At 35.0% G+C, this 23,161-nt stretch overlaps 2 protein-coding genes across 3 annotated transcripts in view; both read right to left on the minus strand.

The window, feature by feature from the left end:
- The window catches only part of LOC127877016 (uncharacterized), a 35,990-nt gene extending 24,806 nt beyond the window's left edge, over positions 1-11,184 (minus strand). The window contains 4 exon segments of the mRNA XM_052422597.1: positions 531-643; positions 1,290-1,334; positions 1,864-2,012; positions 10,706-11,184. Coding sequence (XP_052278557.1) covers positions 531-643; positions 1,290-1,334; positions 1,864-2,012; positions 10,706-10,832 — 434 coding nt within the window. The 5' untranslated portion in view covers positions 10,833-11,184.
- Positions 11,185-17,343: 6,159 nt separating this feature from the next.
- The window catches only part of LOC127876388 (acetylcholine receptor subunit beta-like 1), a 34,081-nt gene continuing 28,263 nt past the window's right edge, over positions 17,344-23,161 (minus strand). For both annotated transcript variants that reach the window (XM_052421576.1, XM_052421575.1), the window contains 4 exons: positions 22,181-22,290; positions 21,808-21,922; positions 19,755-20,690; positions 17,344-18,381 (listed from right to left, as the gene is read on the minus strand). In XM_052421576.1, the coding sequence (XP_052277536.1) occupies positions 18,193-18,381; positions 19,755-20,690; positions 21,808-21,922; positions 22,181-22,290 (1,350 nt within the window). In that variant the 3' untranslated portion in view covers positions 17,344-18,192. The remainder of the gene's footprint in view (positions 18,382-19,754; positions 20,691-21,807; positions 21,923-22,180; positions 22,291-23,161) is intronic.

Genomic DNA, 23,161 nt, shown 5'->3' on the forward strand with positions numbered 1-23,161 from the left:
AAAGAAAATTAGGTCCAGGCGGACTGTACAGGCTAATCAGGGACGACACTTAACGCGCATGTATTACAAACGGCTCAAATTGCCGACTTTACACACGCGACAATAAACATGAATATTAGCATTATTATTGAGACTTTTTCTGACGAATTGAAATTTTAAATTAAGAAAAAGTTGGGTTTTTTTATTTCTTGTATTAAGATTTATATTAAATCAATAAACCATAAGTCATTTTGATTGTGTTCGTTTTATGAATTATGAATAATGAATTAAATACATTGTTTTTAATTTACAACTTATTTGAATATGCTGTTTTGCTCACTTTATGCATATGCAACTTTTAGTTATGTGTCATATCCATATATGCATTTACATTTGTCCGCTTTCGTCCAATATTCATATGTATTTGCTTTGTGAATGCCGTATGGTACGAGTTATGGGTTGAATCCATTGATGCCGCAACAACTTATGAAGTACAGTCTAATCTAATAATTAATGAAACACTTTAACACACAACACCTATAACCTCTTACTTGTTAAAGAGAACGACGTCAGGTCGCCATGCAAACTCTGGGTTAATACGCAATTCTCCAATCTCTTGGTAAAATGGATCATCTTTCCATTTCAGCTGGAAATCCTCCCAGTACTGTGGATAAGAAATTAAAAATAAGGTCTTGTATTGACCAATAGTAGTCTTATTTATAAAACGCGCAAAGCATTTAGAGATACTTTTTATATGGGCTAAATTCTTTGGAGCTCCAAATATTACCAACATAAAAAGTAGCTTAATATTTGAGAGCGTCAACAAGTTCGACTATGACCAATAGCTGACTGGTAAAACGACATGATTTGTGCTCGCAATTCTATGAAGCGTTTCCGTACGATTGATACTGCTCATTGTTCCATTATTTATACATTTATGGTTTTGCAGCATTCATTAAAACTGACTTGCTACGCAGCATACGTGTTTTCTTAAGTTATATTTACTATGATACACATGTGAATAACAATACATACTGGTCGTGCTCTGTGAAAAGGGGGTTCAATGCATGTGCGTAAAGTGCCGTTCCAGATTAGCCTGTTCAGTCCGCACAGGCTTATATAGGGACGACACTTTCCGCTTTAATGATATTGTTCGTTTCCAGAAAGTCTCTTCTTAGTAAAAATCAAGTTTGAGCGGAAAGTGTTGTCCCTGATTAGCCTGTGCGGACTGCAAAGGCTAATCTGGGACGACAATTTACGCACATGCATAAACCCTCTTTTCACATAGCGGGGCTCATCATTTAACTTACAAGTTGCAGCCACACGTTCGTTTTCATAATCTGATTTTTCTCATCCTGAAAATAATTGCAGTAAAAACAAAAGTCAAGAGATATCAACAAAAGAGACGCTCTTGTAACAATCGGATAAGCGTTTTTACTCAAGGCAAGTTATTATTAGCCTGTATAAAAGCAATATGTTATATTATATGCAATACTACAAATATAAACATAGTTAAAACTGGGATCACCGCCTTGGATTTGTTAATTTAAGCTTAGGTGCTTAAAGGGCTTAAATGTACGACAAATCGTTCACGTAAAAATGATATTAACCCATTTATGCCTAGTGGACTCTCCCATCCTTCTAAATTGGATCAATTTATTTCCAAAATTGGGGATGTCTAGTATATTTATTTCTATATTTAGATTTTTTCTTACAGAAATGTATTTAAGCAAACAGCGCAGACCCTGATGAGACGCCGCATCATGCGGCGTCTCATCTGGGTCTACGCTGTTTGCCAAGGCCTTTTTTTCTAGACGCTAGGCATAAATGGTTTAAACAAACGATGCGCTCAGATCGCTGCCAAAGACATTTTGTATATCTTACCAAGTTGACAATCTGCGAAAGTTGCACGCTGATTTCGACTTTGATGGTCTCGTTCATGTTCTTCACAGGTCTGACCAGCGGGCTATACCTCTCGCTATCAAACAGCTTCTCCACCAGGCATTCGTACTTCTCCTGCCGGTTAAGTTGGGCTGAAAACGGAAACACAAATATATGCCAGCATCAACTGTTAAAGTAGCTTTATTTCATCATGTCCGACAGCAAGCTGTAACTTGCAATAAAGTGTCGTAATTTTGTTTATTTGCTTGACGTCATTTGAGTATGGTCGTGTTTTTCTACCGTTTTTCTCTTGTTATTTTGATTTAAGCATACAAATGGTTTGATTAAAAGAAAACCAGATAAAAGTCGATTACGTGAGTGTCTAATAGTGACAATACATGTAAGTTTAAAGCTCTTGTTCGGGTTTTCTATGCAGCGTTAAAAAATATCACTAACCTTATATTCTCTATGAGATTCATTGATTAGTGTACACAATAATGACGGATATATGCATTTTGAAAAAAAAAATTGTAACATTATTAGCCTTCATGGGCGTCCGCATATGACGGCAAGTGAGTTCAGCTGACCACCCCCCACCCCCACCCCCCTTAGAAATTTGATCAGCCGAAAAGTTTGTAGAATATGGAATAAATACCGTTTAAAATTATAATTCTTGAGTTGAACAATTTGGGAAAGAATGACCCCTGTTTTTTTTACATAAACATCAATTCAAATTCAAATGTAAACAAATCAAGGATGCGGTTATTGTACAATTTATTTACTTTCAAACACTTGTTTTAAACATTATTCATTCGTGCGAAATCGATGTTGAATTTTGATCAATTAACATTTATTTAGCCCCTAAATAGGTAGTGAAGGCGAAGTGGGTCTCTCACTGTCGAATTCTCGATGTTTCGATGTTCATGGAAACCATGGAAAGCATCTTAAGTATATAAACAACATCTTCGAGGAAATGACTTATACACAGGTATCGTCCTAAAACGGGGCCTTCCGATTCCTATACCACATAAGTTATTGTGGGTTAAACATAATGAATGTCTTCAGGTGATGACTTATAAGAATTCTATATGAGACATGTCACTATGATCCATGGAGAAAGAAGATAGGTATAATCCACTTCAATACAGTCAACTTATCCATTTTCAAATCCGAACTCGTTACCTTCCAGATATACTTCATGATGCACCATTATCTGGCCTTATTCTCAAATTTTCTAAGCCTTCGGCGGCAAAAAGTGAGCAAAAACAATGACCACGGCCCACCCTCCCCCAAAAAAGGATAATTCCTGTCGGAAATCCATGGTAACATTAACATAAAATATTAGCGCAACGTAGCAGCCACTGTTCTAATTTTATTGTTTTTCGAGTTTTATTATTCCTATTTCTACAAATGCGTTAAAGCGCATTGAAATTTCAGCATTGAATCTACTCCACATTCGTTCTCATTTAAGAAAGAATTCATTTTATTCCAATCTTTCAAATCAAAATTATTTGAAATACCAGCGTTCGTATGGTTCGCATGTTGTTAGAGATTCCATAATATTCGTCATTCTTCAATCTATGACGGGATTGTATTGACAAAGGACGTGGTTCTTATTCAATTTACTAAAATCATCTTTATAAAAGAAGACAAATGCCGTTTACAATTGGCATTTATGTTAAAATAAAAATAAAAATGTAATACTGTTAATAGCATGTGAACTATATGCGATGGTTTGCGACCATGAATATGAAATATCTGTACTTATATTAAATATAAGAGAAACATAGTTCTCCGCATTTATGAAGATTAAATACCTAGAGAATGAATGTTTATACATCAAAGCACGTTAAATCTTAATACCCATATGCCACAGAGTAATAAACCCACACAGATGGTATGTTTGAATACTGGTTTTGATGCAAGTCTTGGTGATGCCCAAACGTTTAAACAATTGGTAACACTACAATAAATGAATGCTGGGAATTCACTGTACATTATCGTAAGAATTACAGTTTTCTGTGTCTGGGGTGAGTGCCAAGAAGAGTATTTTAAAAGTATTAATTGTTTCATTGAATTGCCTTAACCATTACTTCAATCATCAGTTTCAGCTGAAATAAATGAGCTTCGATCTGGGAAAATTGGTGCAGTTAATGCAGTTGCGTTAAGTCTCGTTCTGGATTAGCCTGTACAGTCCGCACAGACTAATCAGACACTGTCCGCTTTGTTGGAATTTTTGGTTTATAAGAAGTACTTCGAAACGAAAATCCAATCTAGGCGGACAGTGTCGTCCCTGATTAGCCTATTCACATGCTCATCTCAGAGGATACCTTAGGCACATGCATTAAGCCCCGTTTTCACAGAACGAGTCCATAATGTTAAACAACGCCTTTGACTTGTTTTATAATATTTGAAGATTTAAAAACGAGAAGCCAGTGCATGACATTATGTCGAGTATTTAATTTAATTGTAACAATAGTTTCAGGGGGAGATATCCTCGCCCATATTGTTTTCTCTCTTTTCTATTGACATCAAATTTGATTTACAAAATGGAATACATGCCGAAATAACACTAGATAAAATATCGGCATATCTATTATTATTCGCTGGCGACGCGGCTTTAATTTCTTAAACACAGGAGGGTATTCAATAATCATTAAACAATTTAGAAACCTACTGCGATAAGTACAATTTAACAGTCAACATTGATAAAAACTAAGCTCATGGTATTCCAAAAATGTGGTACAATTTATAAAACATTAAAATGGACAGATAAAGGTAAAGAACTTAAAATTGTTAATAATTTTAATTACCAGTGTCATGTCAAGTGGTGGATCATTTGTGCACGCAACAAATACACTGTATGGCAAAGCCTTAAAAGCGATGCATTCTTTGTTTACTCTAACAAAAGAAATAAACGTACCTATAAATATCATGTCAAATTTATTTAACGTATATGTATCATAAATTTTAACTATAACTGTGAGGTTTGGGAATATGTAAAAGCGGAAAACATTGAGCGCGTTCATCGTAAATTTTGTAAAAGAATTTTAAATGTAAATATTTCAACAAACTCATTATCGCTATATGCCGAAATTGGTCACTTCCCTTTGTTTTTAGACAGATATGTCAGGATTGTTTTATACTTTTTGAAATTGTATACTGTAAAACAGGGTAATTGTTTTCTAAAACACATCATAGAGATTAGAAAATGAACGCACAAATAGCATTCTTAACCAAACCAGTTTTAACGATGTATTGCTATTCCCCGACTCTGTGAACTCTAATCAATTAATCCAGTTTCTTAAAAACAGATAACGAGACCAGTATTTCACTTACTGGAATACTGGTGTCATCAACTAGTTCAAGGATTTCATATAATGATTGAAAACCAGTATTCCAAAGATGGACATATCTTGATATTGTTGAAAATAACAAGCATAGGAGCATTATTGCTAAATAACGTCTGTCGTCTCACAAATTATGTATTGAAACGGGTAGACACCAGAACATTGATAGAGATCAACGCAAATGTGTTTTATGCAACCTAAATTATACCGAGGCTTAATATCACTTTGTTCTTAAATGTCCTTACTATGCCGATGTTAGGAGTACATTAATTCCAAAGTAGTATAGATCTTCTCCAAAAACGTTCAAGTATATCGAACAACTTAATATTTCAAACAAAATAGTGTTAAGAAAACTAGCCATGATTTGATGAAAATGCTAGAAAATGTCGTATATGTGTAATATTAATGATATATCTTTCACAAAGACGATAAGCTTAGAATAATGTAATACTTGTTGCAATTATTAAAGCACCATGTATTAACCTCACCCATGTGACATTCTCACTAACACATGTTGAATTTTATTTCTTTGTAAATGTGTCTTTCTTCGAAATGGTGTGTTTTTTGTATGTAATTGAAACGCATGCTGTTATTGCATATGTACATTGATGACTATGAGCTGTATATATGCCTCAGTTTAAATAAACTGTTTCGTTCTGTTCTGTACAAAAAATGATATTTTTTTTACGTTTACGGAAGCGATGGCAAAATAATACAGCAAAATCAAACAAAGATGTCAATATGATTTCACTGTTATTATAGTTTTTTGGCGATTTATTTATGAAGGATTGAGTATATTTTTACGACTTTTAAATGCAATTTCAATAAAAGTAGTATAATTATTAAATATACAACATGCATCAATGCTAAGGATAAAATAGTTTTAATACTGTTTACATTTTTAGGCATCTTTTAAGTGCAACGATGCTTTAAACTAAACAGCAAATTTAACACGTATTCCGATTGCCCTATGGAATGTTGCAACAACATAAATTGATTTGCTGACAAAACTATTAAATGTTAGAAATTTTAAAATAACGGTTATATCAAGAAAAAATTGTATACAAATTGCTGCCTTCTCCGTCATTCGAATCTGGGTCAATATGGCGAAATATATAACGCGCGAACCAATAGGCATTTTAAACTTTAGAGAATTATTGTGACATTTTTGGCGGAATCGTTTAAGTGCATCGCTAATTATAACTATAAGTAATTTAAACACGTTTGTCCATTATCTTTTGGAAGTTTGATACAATACAAATAAGATTTAATGTCAAATCTAACAAATTTTGCGTATTTAAAAATAATTATTATTTAAAGAAGTTGAATACAAAATGTGCCTTATGCATGAATCGAACCAAGGTCCATCGAGAGCAAAATATAACGCGCTTGCCACTTGGATTTTGGAAATTCGTTGATTTTTGACGCTATTTTAGTAAATTAGTATTTTCCAAATAAACCATGAACGTTTTACAAACGATGAAATACCATTAATTAACGATTCTACATTTTAAACATATTGCTAAATTATGAGGATTAAATTACTGTTTTGAAAAAACTTTCATCAACAAAATGTCTATGGCGAAGCATCAATGAGAACAACGTGTTAGGTATAGTTTTACAACGTAATACACCAGTTTGGAAATAATAAGCGGATTATTTGTGTAAAATAAAGACATTTGTTAAATTAAATAAAGAAGATTTCCTCCTAAATTAGCACTGTTATTTCACAGTACAGTTGTCAAAATGTGTTGGTGTTTTACCTATACAGAAATACAATTGTATAACCGAACGCTGAATCGTTAATGGTTACACTGTAGGATGCTGTCAAAACAACGTAACAAACTACAGTATCTACCCACGTTAGTCTAGAGCATATTCTCTTGCAAGTGGTTTACACGTTCGAAATATGCGTGAAACACTCCTGAAGCTTCAAACACGGTTGGATTGCAGATACTTTTTATGACAACGGCTTGTTCTTATGAGCGACGATTGTTTTATGTCTTTGTTGAAGCAGATTGACGAAAAAAGGAAAAGTTCTAAAATACCGTAGTTTTATACAATTAATAGTTTATATTGATTAAAATATTACGACTGGTATATTACATTACTTGAAAAAGTTGTTAAGATTTCATATTTTCAGTATTTTCGGTAATACAATTTTACTGGGTATGTGTACCAGGTAACTATCAGTTAACCATAAATAACGCAAGTAGATTGATCATCATCGTCACGTGGTAAACCCAGGAATGCAAACTGTACATGCGTATTGAATTTTATATATTTTATATAATAAAATGATTAATCTACTTGCGTTATTTATAGTGTGTATATCGTTATGTCACATATTTTCGCGATGTACTTTCGATTTCACATCGCGAAATTTTATTACAGAATATACTAAAAATATGAACTTTATCACGTAATGTGATATAACAGTCGTGATATGTCAATCAATCTAAACTAATAAATGTAAAAAATACGGTATTTTATAACTTTTCTTTTATTTCGTCAATCTGGTTGACGGTCCCTTTAACAAGTAAGCCTTGTTCTGTACTAAACTGGGTTCTATTCATGTGTACAGGCTTATCAGGGGCGGCACTTTTCACATGTATTCAATGTTTCGTTGACAAAAGGTCTCTTCAAAAGGAAAATCCAGTGCGTGCGGAAACAGTTATCCCAAATTAGTCTTTGTGGACTGGGACGACATTAAATGCACGCGCGTTAAGCTCTCAACGCGGCTTAATATTTTTACTCATATTCTGGATAAATGTCTTCTTTATAAAAGTAATTATGTTGATGTCCTGTTAACTTTTAGTTAATAAATAAATTTTAGAAGTGAATGTTTGCATTAATATAGTGATGACTTGAATAATTAAAATACATATTAATAACATAAAAATAACACTGAACTGTTATAGTTCAACAATTCGGACTATTAGGTTAACGACTGCATGAAATATATTACAAATTTTAATACAAAATAAGTGACTTGTTTAATAATTTGTTTACGACAGACTAGGGAAAACAAAACACAATTATAATTCAAAAGAAAAGTATTGTTGAAATATATGGACTGAAAAAATGTTTACATTTACATTTATGTGTTCTTTATTTCATTTAATCAAGAAGACAGCTCCGTGTTTAAATGAATGCCAAATAACATATAAGTTTGTTTTATGCGACAAAATCTACATTCTGAAAGAAGTAAATAATTTTAAATCACCACATCCTGTACGAAGTAAATAATTGTAAATCAAAGTTCAAGTCAAAACGCAAAGTAAATTGAAAATGCAGTTAATGAGTTTCTTGAAGCTATTCAAAATAGTATCGCGACTGTTCCGACGTAGACATAGTTAGTGAGAACATAATGTTTAAAACAAAACAATCTTAACCTTTTACCACTCAGAAACAAAGTGAAAACTCATAAATGTTAACAGCATAAAACCAAAATAGCCTGCGAGTAACTTGCAGTCTGTTCAGGTTTTATGCTGTTTGCTGCTTATCAGTATCTGAGGGCTGGAGATGAAGCCTTTAAACTTGAATGTAGTAAGAAAGGTATTTAACTACATGTAACTTTCAAAGATACCATACAAGCGTCAAAATACGTTTCTACGTGGTAAAGGTTTAAATTAATGAACATTTCGGTTACTATACAATAGGAAACACGAATAATCAAAATGTATTACAATAACGAGTGTACATGTAACTCCATTCGAATGATGTATACTGTATGTTGCAGTTTCCAAGTGTTTTCACACTTACTGACCATGGAAAAAGGCATACCACACGAAGATGTTGGGAAGATCTAGAAGAGATAATGCAGCCAATGTAATTAACCTTTATTTTTTGAACATCTGTTTTGCTAATCAATAGAAAAGGTCTGAGTTAAAGATCAACAAAATAATAGGTTCCGTGGAGAAATAGTATCGACCGGGTGAAGGGTCGTGTGGAGGTATTTATAAAATGAACACTTGCTTACATCGAGATCTCAACTTACTGGAAAAGGAAGCGTTCATATCTGTGTGCACGGAAACGTTATAATAAATGAGCCGCGCTCTGTGAAAACGGGGTTTAATGCATGTGCGTTAAGTATCGTCCCAGATACTGAGGCTAATCAGGTACGACACTTTCCGGCTTAACTGGATTTTTGCTAAGAAGATACTTTTTCTTTAACAGAAAAAATATCATGAAAGCAGAAAGTGTCGTCCCTGATAAGCCTGTGCGGACTACACAGGCTAATCTGGGACAACACTTTATGCACATGCATTGAACCCCCCCTTTCACAGAGCACAGTCCAAATACATGTACGGTATAAACAGACACGCTTTATAAAATGGTGTATACGCTATGACAGCAATTGTTATATCTTAATTATTTATGTTTGTGTAATGTAAACCATTGGTTTATCTGACGATATATAAATTCCTGGCTATGAAAATGGCAAATGTGTGACTGACATGGATTAAGTAATACAAAATAACCTTTTGATACTGCATTATGTTGAAAATAAAGTAGTCCCAAAAGAACATTTCCAAGTTCGAATTTGTTTCCCATTCGGAACCTTTAACAAATTACCAACCCAAGTTTTGTAGACAATATTTATTTACCAACCGTTAAGTAGAACAAGCAAATGATCTTCGTGCATTGCTAGCTAATAGAAAACACCTGGCATGGTACTACGTTGTGCACTGGAATTAGTGTGCATCGCTTGTTAGAAAAATTATACGTCTTAATTCAATTATATAGTATGTATTAACGTATGACATGCATATATGTATGACTTATTTAATGCTACTGATAAAAGTGTATAAATGATCCACTGTAAAATCGCATATCGATATGTTTCGTCAACTTTTATGAATGAAATATTCCTATAATTAAATAAAATTTATAATAAATACATTAACATATATGGTGTTTAGTAACTTTATGTACTACTAGTAAACATCGTGAATTTAATTTAAATGAGCCGTTCTCTTTGAAAAAGGGGTTAAATGCATGTGCGTAAAGTGTCGTCCCATATTAACTTGTGCAATCCACACAGTATTATCAGGGACGACACTATCCGTCGTAACTGGACTTTTGCTGAGAAGAGACTTTCTTTAAACGAAAAATATCATAAAAGCGGAAAGTGTCGTCCCTGACAGGCTAAATTGGCATGACACTTAACGCACATGCATTAAAACCCCTTTTCACAGAGCGCGACCCAAATAGTTTGAGCAGATAGATACCAGCACAGTATCGAGTAAAGTTAATATATCGCTGTTACTTGGGCCACACAAGACTTGTGGACATGATAGAGATATACTCTCAAATTTGCTGATGAAATTTATACAAATGTGTCATATATTTGTATCATGATGACAACATATTTGAAGTGTAAATATAATTCAACCTGAATTTCATACCACCGATCAGTAAAACAAACACATTTTGAAAGGCAACTTCATATAGAAATTGTATATATATACAATGTATATAACACTACTTACCATGCAACGAAGGATCACATTTTGATGGCATGGAATGCAACGGTGGAACAAACAAAAGCATCAACCAGCCACATAATTCCAACCATTTCTTGCACATTCCTCCTACTCGATTGTTGACGATCATCATGGTGCATGGTCCCCTTCTGCGGTCAATAAGGTGCGTTGTGATTTTGATTTTTACTCACATGTTTATTTTATTCTCCAATCGATACACTTGATCGCGTATAGATCTGATTTGAAATTCCCGTATTTGTCGACGTTCAAAGGCTGTATTGTAACAATTGTCCTCAAAACCAAAAGAATTTAAACAAATACAATTTAAAAGAAACTCTTCTTGTTTCGATTCGTAAGCGATTAAAATCGATACTCGTTTAAACCATCGACTGTTACATTTACTCCAAGCATGCTAGATTTATCTCTGTTAGAAAACATACTTCTTCGCAACACATTTTCTACCATATGGCTCTACATGTAATGTTCGCAACATGCCACAGATCAGAAATACGTTTATTCAAATAAATCCAAGTCTTGATTAACAACTGTTACCTCGATATATCTGTTTTCTGACTCATAGTGAAGAGCATTATCCTCGCGAATTTGTACATTAATGCTTTTGTATACACACTCTCTGTCCCAAACAAAACACTTCAAAGACATAAATTGTAATAAAACAGAAACAAAAGAAGCAGTTACTTTTTCTAGATCAAACAAGGGTTATTTTTCATCATAATAATCCTCAACCCACCCGTACAATGCTACGAGAAATGCTAAAAGCACAAGTCGGTGGCATTGGTAAAGGTAGACAAGGGTGCGTATAGACTGCAATAACTGCACCTAGATTTACTCTTCGATACGTCAGTGTGCGTCTGACCTGAGCCAACCATCAGGTACAGTGAGCCACTATTCCTCTCCCTGTATTTTACACAGTAGGCATAGGTAATGTAGTAGTGTTGTTATCCTTACTATTAGTCTTCTTGAAGAACCTATTTGCTTCGCTTACCCGCCTAATTTTCGTTTTTGTTCATTATTTGACGAGATCAAAAATTCAACTCAACGATGTTCTTGCGCAATGAAAAAAAGCGTGAATTCAAGGAAGACGAGTACTTAACATATGTGAAGAGATTGTTATTTGTCGCTCGTATTGAGGAACAAACTTAAACCATGTTAACATTAAAGCAACTTGCTTATGTAAATATAATAGGAGTTTGCTTTAATCGTGTGTCTATTATCAATTGTGGATACTTCGAAAATCAAAACACTGATTTTGCGGATTTCATTTGAATAGTTTGTGACAGTTTTAGTATTCACATCTTATCCCTTAGATCATTCCTAGTAGTATATGGACCGATGATACTCCATTTATATAGCTTGACGCGTCATGCTGAATTCGGTCTTATGTCATATGCGGCCTGCAAAGCGCCAGACTAGCCTGTACAGTCTCCCAGTCTAGTAAGGAGCTACACTGTCCTCTATAATGTCGCACAAAGTCCCGCGGTCTAATTAGCGGGCAGCGTAGCTCCTGAGTTTGGGGCTTGTCTGGAGGTACACTGGCCGCATATGGCATAAGGACAAAGTTTCGCATGACGCGGGTCGTATAACGGTATAGAGATGTTTAACCCATTTATGCCTAGTGGACTCTCCCATCCTTCTAAATTTGATCAATTTATTTCCAAAATTAGGGATGTCTAGTCTATTTATTTCTATATATGGAATATTTCTTACAGAAATTCTTTTAAGCAAACAGCGCAGACCCTGATGAGACGCCGCATCATGCGGCGTCTCATCTGGGTCAACGCTGTTTGCCAATGCCTTTTTTCTAGGCACTAGACATACATGGGTTAATAAGCCGTATGTATTTATGGATTGCTGTGTGATATTATAGACAAAAACAACCACCATTGTCATAAAAATAATTGTTGATCGTTCTCTAGACATTGGTTCTTGTTTGTTTTTGGATCTATGAATAACATATTTTGCCGTGCCATTAGTAACATTAATGACACTTGAATAGACATGGGCCACCGATTGCGTGCCACGATAATGCCAGAAGCAGAATAAATTCTTAATTCGGGAGGACATTCATGCAATATTCACACTTGTTACAATACGCAATTAAGAACACAGATTTGGTGTAACCGTTGATTCCAAACACCTGAATTGATAAACATGTAAAATTGGTACTCTCATTTTTAAAATAAATGGGTTTGTTCTTTGGCCTGGGCGTAGCCCCAACCCCAAGGCCATAGTAATAATCACAGCCTATCCGATTTGGCTGGCTGCCATAAACCAAATTCCCAAAACTCCGATTTACCACTTAATTCATGCGCAATAAAAGTAGCTCTTCGCAGATCACAATAACCCGCCTTGTAAATACAGGACATCACTATATAACATGACCGTGTGATCAAAAGTGTAAAAAAATTAAATATTACTGAAGCAAAATTGCTAAGCATTGGCTACAACATAGTTTTTATTGTTTACATATTCATGCGAGAATAAATTCCTCACTTGACGGTTTAGGCCTAAAAGATACGAGTGTTTACGGAGACAGAAAGTATATTTTTTACTGATAAATTTTTTGAAGACATTAAATTTGGTATTTATAAACATACTTTAAAATATTGTTATTTTATTTTGCGTTAACAAGACATTCCAGAAAAAAGAAAATGAAAAAAACAAACAAATATTCCATGATCATTCTCGGAAATAGACAAAGAAACCGGATATGGTATTTCACTGCGCAGATCGAGCGCGCAAATCGAGCGCGGAAAGTTCTACGTGAGACAAAGTACACAATCTTTACAACGTTCTTTATTTGGGTAAGTGGATTTTCTTTTGTATACACATTACAAAGGAAGTATCAGTGTTTTCCTGATCTGTTAATTATGTAATAAAAAGCTATTTTAGGCTATTGAAAGTCATTTTTTGACGCCAACAATAACAGTTTTTTGCGGCCATATTGTTGTTGTTGTTGTTGTTGTTGTATATCTTCACCGCCCATGTAGACGAACCTTTACGAGATCTGTAGAGTTGAACAAAAGGTTATTGTTCCCACCACAACTATCGTGTAGTCTTCCACCGTCTATGTACACTGTAGTATATACACAAATTTTTCTTTTCTTACAGTCTCTGAGCTTCTAAACTCAACCGCTCGGGTCAATCCGTATGAATTCGGACAAAGGGAGAAATTCGGACAATACTTCTTCCCAACCACACTAAATCCAGCCACAGGCCTACAGCGCCTATGTACAGCGCTTTGATTTTATAGCAAACGCGATCCATTTCAAATATATATGTATGTAACATGTTTACTGGTATACAAATTTAGTAAGCGAATCAATTTATATAAGTACAAATTATTTTTATTATAAGAAGAGGAAGAAGAAGAAGAAGAAGAAGATGATGATGATAAGTTTGTAAGCACATTTAAATCATTGGAATAACACAATAATCAATACATGCATCTATCATTTAATAAATTAAATATAAAATCAACTTAGTTTTCCACCATATACATACAGGAACGCCTTCTTAACCCAAGGTATGTACGGTATTTCCCGCTCCTACGTACCTACAATTATGCCTAATTGATTGGCGTGCCAGTGAGCAAGCACTGTATGTCATGCTGTGATATCCCGATAATTGGTATTACACACTCCGTTACCATCGATAAATGTTTCGTTAAAATAAGAGCAAGCATTCTGATTATGAAGACATCGGAAATTATATATACAAAATATATCATAGACAGTTGAAGATCATAGTGCATATTGCAACCCGAGGATAGTGGTTTCAACCGAGATCGAAGGCCAACGTTTAAATTACTGATCGAGAGGACAATATATACTCAACCCGACATCATAAGCTGCTATTGGTGTAATTATATGCCGAAATGATGTACTTAAAACAAAATTCCATTCTTCCACTGCTTTTATTAGTAAATCGAATGCATAAAAATTATTATCTAAGCAAATATGTTATGAACATTTTTATTATTCCGTACCGACTACAGGCTTAAACAGAATTTTCGTTAACCGGTTTTGAAAATATGCAGGAATGCTTATGCAATCTAAATACGAAAAGTGATAAAATAAAGGAAACGGTTTTATTTAAGATATGTAAGTTATCTGTTATTGCTGGGTTTGCTTCACGTCACCTGCATTACTAGACGACATATTTAGAAGGCATTGTGGTCTTGTCGACGGCTTCATTTCCAGACGACGTAACTGATTTCGGTACGACCTGACGACAATATACCTGTGAACAGTGCTAGACGACGGACGTGAAGTTTGACCACCAACAATCAGGAACAGCATATTTTGAATGCGTTTAAAGTTGACGTCAAGTTTATTGCTCAGCGCCAATTTTGAGCGTGATATAACACTCTTGCAAGACGACGGACTTTTTACGTGTTAGAATATGGCGACACGCAAAAAATATTTTCATGTTTGGATGAGGGTTTTTTTACTTTACGACACCCCTAATTTTTTTAGAGGCGTTTGAAGTTGTTCTAAATTATATTGCCAGACGACGAAAATTTAAAGCCTGAACTTGACGTCACCCTTCAATTACAGGAGACGGAATTTCTTTTATTCCTCTTGGATTATAAAGATGTGTTTTCTGACGTTTTTTATCTTTAAGATCAATATGAATTTAGTTATTGACATGTGAGTCGTTGTGATTTATTTACTTAGAAACTAATCAGAGTCTTTAATTTGTATTTTTTGAAATTGGATACATTATTTTGTATAGATGCGTTATCAGATAAAGAATTAAGTAGTTCTCATCCTCAGTAAACTTTCTGGTGTTATAATAATTGGATTCGCCATATGTTCGATGTTCTACAAGTATACCTTAATGCATTGATGTAATCTTCACCAGGTAAAAAGTAATCCATTAGATGAAAATCTATTACTAGAGGATCTTGACCTAATCACATGACAACTATTGGAACATATTTCGAAGGATTTGATTACGCATATCCTTCTGATATATACATTGGTATTTTTAACACATCCATATCGTTTTCAATGCTACAAATACTTACATAACTGTTTCCGGACTATCCGTTCAGCTAATAAAAAAAGTCATTTAACAGATGATACAGTTTTAAAAAATGCGTTCGTGATAAAAAGCGCTGAAAACTAATGAGGTACTATTTTGTCTAGCACATTCCTACTAAAAACCAATCTCAATTTAGGTGAAAAATACAAACATACCAATATAAGCAATATCAATTAAACATTCACATGTGATTTGCCATTGTTTTTTAACTAAATAAAATGTACAATTTATTATATTTTGGCAATTACCTCTTTCATTCATTACAATTGATAGATCAATTTCAGCATTTAGTTAAAATAGAATGGATAAATATATGATTGAGTCGAGCTAGTTATGAACAATACATTAAACATTTTTAATACAAAACGAACATAATAGTCATGTTCCGTATTTAAATTCCATATAGTCTTTCTGTTTATGTGACATGAACTAGTGATTAGTTGGTCATTCCTTTGCATTTTACGAGCTAAGTTGTGTATATGTTGCACTTTTATATAACAAAACGAAGTTTTATCAAAACGGTTTTTAAAATGTTGCCTTAACCAAAGACCTATAGAATAGGTCTTTGCCTTAACATTACACTCCAAAATCATGACTTAATCAAGAAATTAACCCGTCGTGATAAATCACATGTAATGTATATATTAACTAATACCTTTGATTATTTGAAGTCAATGTAATACAAACAGACATCTTTCATTCAGTGAAAATAATTCGGAGCATACTGTTATTACATTTTAGTCGTTCTCTGTGAAACAGGGGTTTAACACATGTGCGTAAAGTGTCTTCACATATTAGCCTATGTAGTCCGCACAGGCTAATCAGAGACGACATTTTCCGCTTTAATGGTATATTTCGTTTTCATAAAGTATCTTCTTTGCAAAAATCCAGTTTGGGCGGAAAGTGTCGTCCCTAATTAGCCTGTGATAATCTGAGACGGTACTTTACGCACATGAATTAAATCCCCTTTTCACAGAGAACGGCTCGTTTAAAGTTTGATTGCCATTATTAAACATGTCAACGTTACCGTTATGCTTTATTTAATGAATCGAATAAACACTCGTATTACGTGACTTATTATATATTGCATACTCGCTTAAACTAGTTTTATGTTTAATGTGTTCTTATGTTGATCAGTATTTCATCTATTTCATTTGCAAGTTAGAAGGATCTTTTTCGCAACAATTGTGTATACATTAAAATTATGTGACATACTTAAGCTATCACAACGGCGTTTAACTCTGACATAAACACAGACGTTGATAGTGTAAAATTCCGCGATACGACATTCAAAAATACGTCGCATCGCAAGCAATGTATGAGTCTGTCTGCATCTATATGCACACGGGAAAACGTATTTAAAATAAGATGTTATCTGAACCGGGCTAAATGCATGCGTGTGAAGTGTCGTCCCAGATTAGCATGTGGAGTTCACACAGGCTGATCAGGGACGACAATTTCCCATAGACTTCTCTTTCTGACATGTTCATTGGGTGAAAATACTTACCACTTGTACCATTCAATTAGTGTTCCTTTGCTACGTACAGTGCCAATAACTAACAACAATTCAAAGCAAATGTCCAGTCATTATCAATTAGTTAACGTCTTATCAGAATATACAATGTGTTACGATAATAAACAAGCATGCACTTCTATGACCTCTTGTAGAAAACTAACTCGCAACCGTGCATTCATAAGCAATTTCCCCTTGCCTTTCATAACTAATACACACATGTAAACTACAATGACAGTTGGAAAATCTTTGGTGATAATCAATTATGATAACAATAAATTCACAGGCGCTGTATGGCAATCTTGTTGTTTTTTGTTGTTTTTTATGGGTTTTTTTAGTTACCCGTTGTTTATTATAATGCATACACATACTAAATCAATATAAATCTTCCGACAAAATGTCTTCTTAAAAAGAGGATAGTTCGACTTTGTATATAGATATTGAGAAAATGGCGAGTGATTTACCTTGTCAACATCTATATACATAGTCGAGCTATCTTTTTTAAGATGCCGTTTTGTCGAAATATTTTTATTGATTTAGTATGTGTATGCATTATAATAAACAACGGGTAACTAAAAAAAAAACAAAAAATATTTGAATAAATTAAAAGAAACATTGTCATCGAGCGCCTGTGAATAAATTCTGAATAACACACATGAGTGTATCGTTCGAACCCACCGCCTTACTCTGTCGATTCTGTCTCCAATCAAATCTGCACAGTCGCACACATCTCACCACGTTAATCAATACTGATGTATCTATGTCAACACCGTCATATAGCATACGTTGATGAACATAACGTTGAATAGTCAGCCAACGAGCAAAGGGTTATTCGATTATATGCATATCCCTGCATCATATACGGCCACATACACGAGCGCGCCTCTATGGCAACCGACGTTACTTCCGGTCACGGGTCACGTGGTTTGAGAACCCACTTGCTGATGATGTCCTGAATGATCTGATCCTGATCGACATACTCTAGGATGTGCGGCGCTTGCATGAGGATGCACACCGTGCCCAATACGGTCACACAGAGAAATATGTAGAGAAGGAGGCGGTCTATTACCCTCGCTACGTATTTCCAGTCATCCAAAACCTGAAAACAGATATGCATGATACGAGTGTTAAAATATTGTCCGCGGATATCCCTTATAATCAACGGTTCTTAGTTACGGTGCATAGGAAATAAACCACGAGAGGTATACCCCGATATGATTTATAACAAGCACCGTGACGATTAACTTTATGACAAATATATAATTTCTTAAAAAAAGCTTTTCATTGAAACCTTCTAATTTAATGCCTTCTCATCTGAACTTGGGTTCGTTATTGAATCACGGAGAAACAACACGTTATTATAAAATATCATGTAACCGCGTTGGTTTTTAAGCCTAAATGTATGTTTTATTACAGTCGTAATTATTATCAATATAAACCGAGTAATTAAACTTGTTTTTTTACATAGGACCTGTTGCGTTACAATGGATTTTCTTAGACACAAACGAAAACATGCGAGGATTTGCATTCAACGGTTTTGCTACATTTAATTGTTGAGAATGGAGTGTTGTGTAAAGTTTGTTTTGGTGCAAATCCACATGTTGAAAGATGTCATTCTCAAAATTTACCTTTCAAAAGTGATAATGACTATTTCGCCGCATGCATGCTTAACATTTTAAGACTGTTTAAAAGTACCAGGCAGAAACTACGGCCAAGACACAAGGGGTTCTGAAACTGACTGATCATTAGTCTTCCACGGCGAAATCCATCGAGAAAGATTTTGCGATCTACTTTTAAACATCTGTTTTCATTTGTGTTTGTTTAGCTAAAGCTCTTGTTTGTTGAACAGCCCGGAACAGATGTTCGGTAAACACGTAAGGATCATTAATTACACGAAATCGTGATGTTAAGTTTTGATACGATACGTGAGCTTAAAGTGTGTAAAATAAATAAATGTTAAGTTAAATATACCTTACAATGTTTAATTACTTAAATCATAATTATGAATAATTCATTCAGTATGTTATTAGCAACTTGTGTGTCAAATATAGAAATCAATTCAACACAATCCGTTCGTTCATTTCAGGAACAAAGCATTCATCAAAGTGCAATAATTACGCTCTACCTCTATTGATAAGCTGGTTCGGAGAAACATTGGTTAATGTTTCGTAACGCATTTGTAATAAAGAAATAATGAAGATTACACGATTTAAACCGTTGGTTAACCAACCTAGCCTAGCGTCTAGAATAAAGGCCTTGGCAAACAGCGCAGACCCAGATGAGACGCCGCATGATGCGGCGTCTCATCTGGGTCTGCGCTGTTTGCTGAAAGGAATTATGTAAGAAATATTCTTAATATAGAACTAAATATACTAGACATCCCTAATGTTGGAAATAAATTGATCCAATTTAGAAGGATGGGAGAGTCCACAAGGCTTAAATAGGTTAACCAAGATAAGTCATCATCTATACCGTGTTGTATTCGTCCTCGTTTTTCAGATGCCGACTAATGAACCTCAAGGCTTCAGCTGCTTTTAAGATTTCGGGCGACAGTTGTGCAATGGCCTCATCCTCGTAGCTTGTCACACGCGGATGCAGCTCTCGAACGGGCGAAACCGTCAAACGGCAGGGGGAGTGGTTGCGGAGTTCCGGTAACTCAACAGATTCAACTAAATTCTCATACTGTCCTCCACATGAGTGTGGTAAATACTGCGTAACATCTGGTGACCTGGAGTTCACGCCACGTGGTGTCCGTTGCGGCGTGTCTTCCGAATGTCCCACGCGATGGTCTTCCGGGGGTCGCCATCTCGTGCTGTGGCCCGGTCGCTCCATAAACAAAAGACGTGGCAAATAATTCAGGAAGACCAATCTCACCCAGTAAGGCATCTGGTATGTGCGCGGCGTCCTATAGTTTCTATTGATGACGATGACTGTTAATGATATTGCTGCTATATTCATAATGAAAGTGAACAGTAAATATTTCGCCACCAGAGGGATAGTCAGCGACGGCGGCAGAATTTTAGAGATTAGTAAAAGAAACACAACCAATGCGAGAAGAATAGATATGCAGAGCGTTATTTTCTCCCCTGCGTCCGCTGGCAAGGCAAACACGCATATAGTAACAAAGCTGATCAATACACACGGTATTATAAGATTAACAGTGTAGAATAGAGTTTTGCGCCGCAATTTGAAAGTGAATATGACCATGGTTTTATAATCGCCAGTGACCGGATGTGGCACGCGTTCGATCTTGGCGGGACTGTCGAGGATATCCCACGTGCCGCTCTTCAAGTAGTCGGTGACGTCGAGGGAATTCATGTTCATGTAGAAGGTGAAGTTCAGCTGGTCCTCTTTAAAGGTCCAAGAACCGAACTTCATGTCGCAGATTTGCTCGTCAAAAGGAAAGTACTGAAACAAGTGTGGAAAATGAATACAAGAAGATGATGAGCCAAGCTCTTAAAAAAGGGGGTTAAATGCATGTGCGTCAAGTGTCGTCCCACATAAGCCAGTGCAGTCCGCAAATCAGCTAATAGGAACGACACTTTTCGCAACATTAGAATGAATGCACTGAAATTAGTACAGAGAACTTTGACCGAATTAATGTTGTTTATTAATTTCCATTATTATTTTATTTGTCAGTAGAAGTCTCACAATGAAGAATTCACAATTGTTAACCAATTTTGAACAGGAGTGGATCTTTCTTTTATACCTTAAGATAAAATATGACATTTCTGCAGTGGAATAACAGCAGTGAAAATAAAAAAATAAAAAATAAGAATAGAAAAAGTAGTTCCGAAAATTTGTAATTTTCACCGGTGAAAATAACAAATTTTCGGAAATACTTTTTCTATTTTTAGATTATCATATCAAGATTTATATGATCACGAGTGAATTAAAATCGGTATTCACCGAATCCAACATTTTTTTTTCTGAGTTTTTCGCCGTTTATTTACATTGTAAAAGAGTCTAACTGGAGAGTTTCGCTGGAATAGTGACGTCATTTCGTCAAAAACATGACGTCATTTTGTGTATTGAAATGCATTGAGGCGAGCCACGGGGAAAAGGGTAACTTTTCAGCGAAAGTAAAACATCTGTTAATTATTTTCTTGAAAAAGGGGCATTAAAGAAACAGAAAATTTGTTTATGTCAGTGTATGATATGCCACTCGTTAAAATATATTTTCTATGATCACTCGTGAAATAACAATCGATCTTACACTGACATTAAAAAAAATATTTCCTCTGTATCAATTCTATGAATTTGCATGAAACAAAAAAAGTTGTAGCATACGTGTATATTTTTGAGCCGCTCTCTCTTAGATGCAAATGTTTTCCAAGATTTCTTGTGCAGTTCGCACGTGCTAATCAGAGACGACACTTTTCGCTTAAAAACTGGAATTTCGCTACGGAGAAACTTCCTATAGACGAAAAATAAAATAAAATTCGTGCCTGATAAGCCTGTGCGAACTGCACATGGATATCTAGGACGACACTTGCATTAAGTCTCGTCTGTATTGCCTCTTTACCTGTACATCTATTGTGCAAGAACTCTTGTAGATCGCTGGGGGTATCCAATTAACTGCGCCATCTTTGTACACGATGACATTCGATCTGTAGGAAACTTCGTAATTTCCATCCGCACTATACAAAACAACATAAACTAGTTGGTACAAATTAAGACTTTTAAGAAACATTTAAGAAAAATAAGACTTGTATTGCATGCTTGTCTCAAAGAGGAATTATTTCATAATAGGGGTAAGATTGTAAAATTTCGGTTTCGCAAGGTTATTCCGGAAGTTACATCTTTTTTTTTCATTGACAGTAGTACAGAAATAATTACATAATCGTGTTTCGACAAGACATTAATTTTAACCAAGCATCAGCTGGTTGCCGACTTACTTGTTAAACAGCACAATATCCGGGGTCCATGCTTTCTCTGGTCGGATGCGCAGCGCCTCGATCCCTCCGTAGTCCTTCGGGTCCCATTTCAGCTGGTAGTCATCCCAGTACTGCAGTGGACACACTACGTTCTGACTACCAACAACTCTGTCGGCAATACGCTCGCAAGCGTTTATGATAAAATTATGATAATCAGACTGAACTACAATACGTTTACCATTAAGTTTGTGTCTTATTTAAAGCATCTTAAATTTGCTTGTCAATTATTCAAATGTACTTATTTAGATTCGAACAATTTTTCCTCAAGCAAATTCAAGTGGGGTTGAGTAAAGGCTGCACATGCTAATCTGGGACGACACTTTCCACACATGCATTAACCCCCGTTTTACAGTTCGAGGCTCATATATAATGAAGACAAAATTGTCACAAAACCAGGTTTTCCAAAAAATATATTTATAACTAGAACTTAGTCACAGACGTGACGAATACCCCAACATGCTGCATTGACACAGAATATTATGCATGCCGTCTTAACAAAACAAGCTAAATTATGGCGATTTGTAAGAATTATTATGCCATTATCATTAACGGCCATTTTGGCCTTTGAACTCTTGAATTATTTCGCATGACACGCCGTCCAATGACTGTGAACATAATTAATGTACGGAGTCAGTTTTAAAATCACACAATGAATGAAATAATTATGGCGCGGACAAGCTCATTAATGGCCATTTTTGACTTGCAAACTCCAAGTGTGACCTTGACTTTGAATATAACGCGTAATTCTTTCGCATGACATACCGTCCAATGATTGTGAACAAATGTACCGAGTAATTTTAAAATCACAATGAATGACATAGTTATGACCTGTACAAGATCATATATGACCATTTTTTACCTTTGAACTCAAAGTGTGACCTTAACCTTAGAGATATTGACGTAAGTCTTTCGCATGACACACCGTCCACTGATTGTGAACAA

This window comes from Dreissena polymorpha, chromosome 4 (assembly GCF_020536995.1).
Source record: "Dreissena polymorpha isolate Duluth1 chromosome 4, UMN_Dpol_1.0, whole genome shotgun sequence".
NCBI classification, from domain to species: Eukaryota; Metazoa; Mollusca; class Bivalvia; order Myida; family Dreissenidae; genus Dreissena; species Dreissena polymorpha.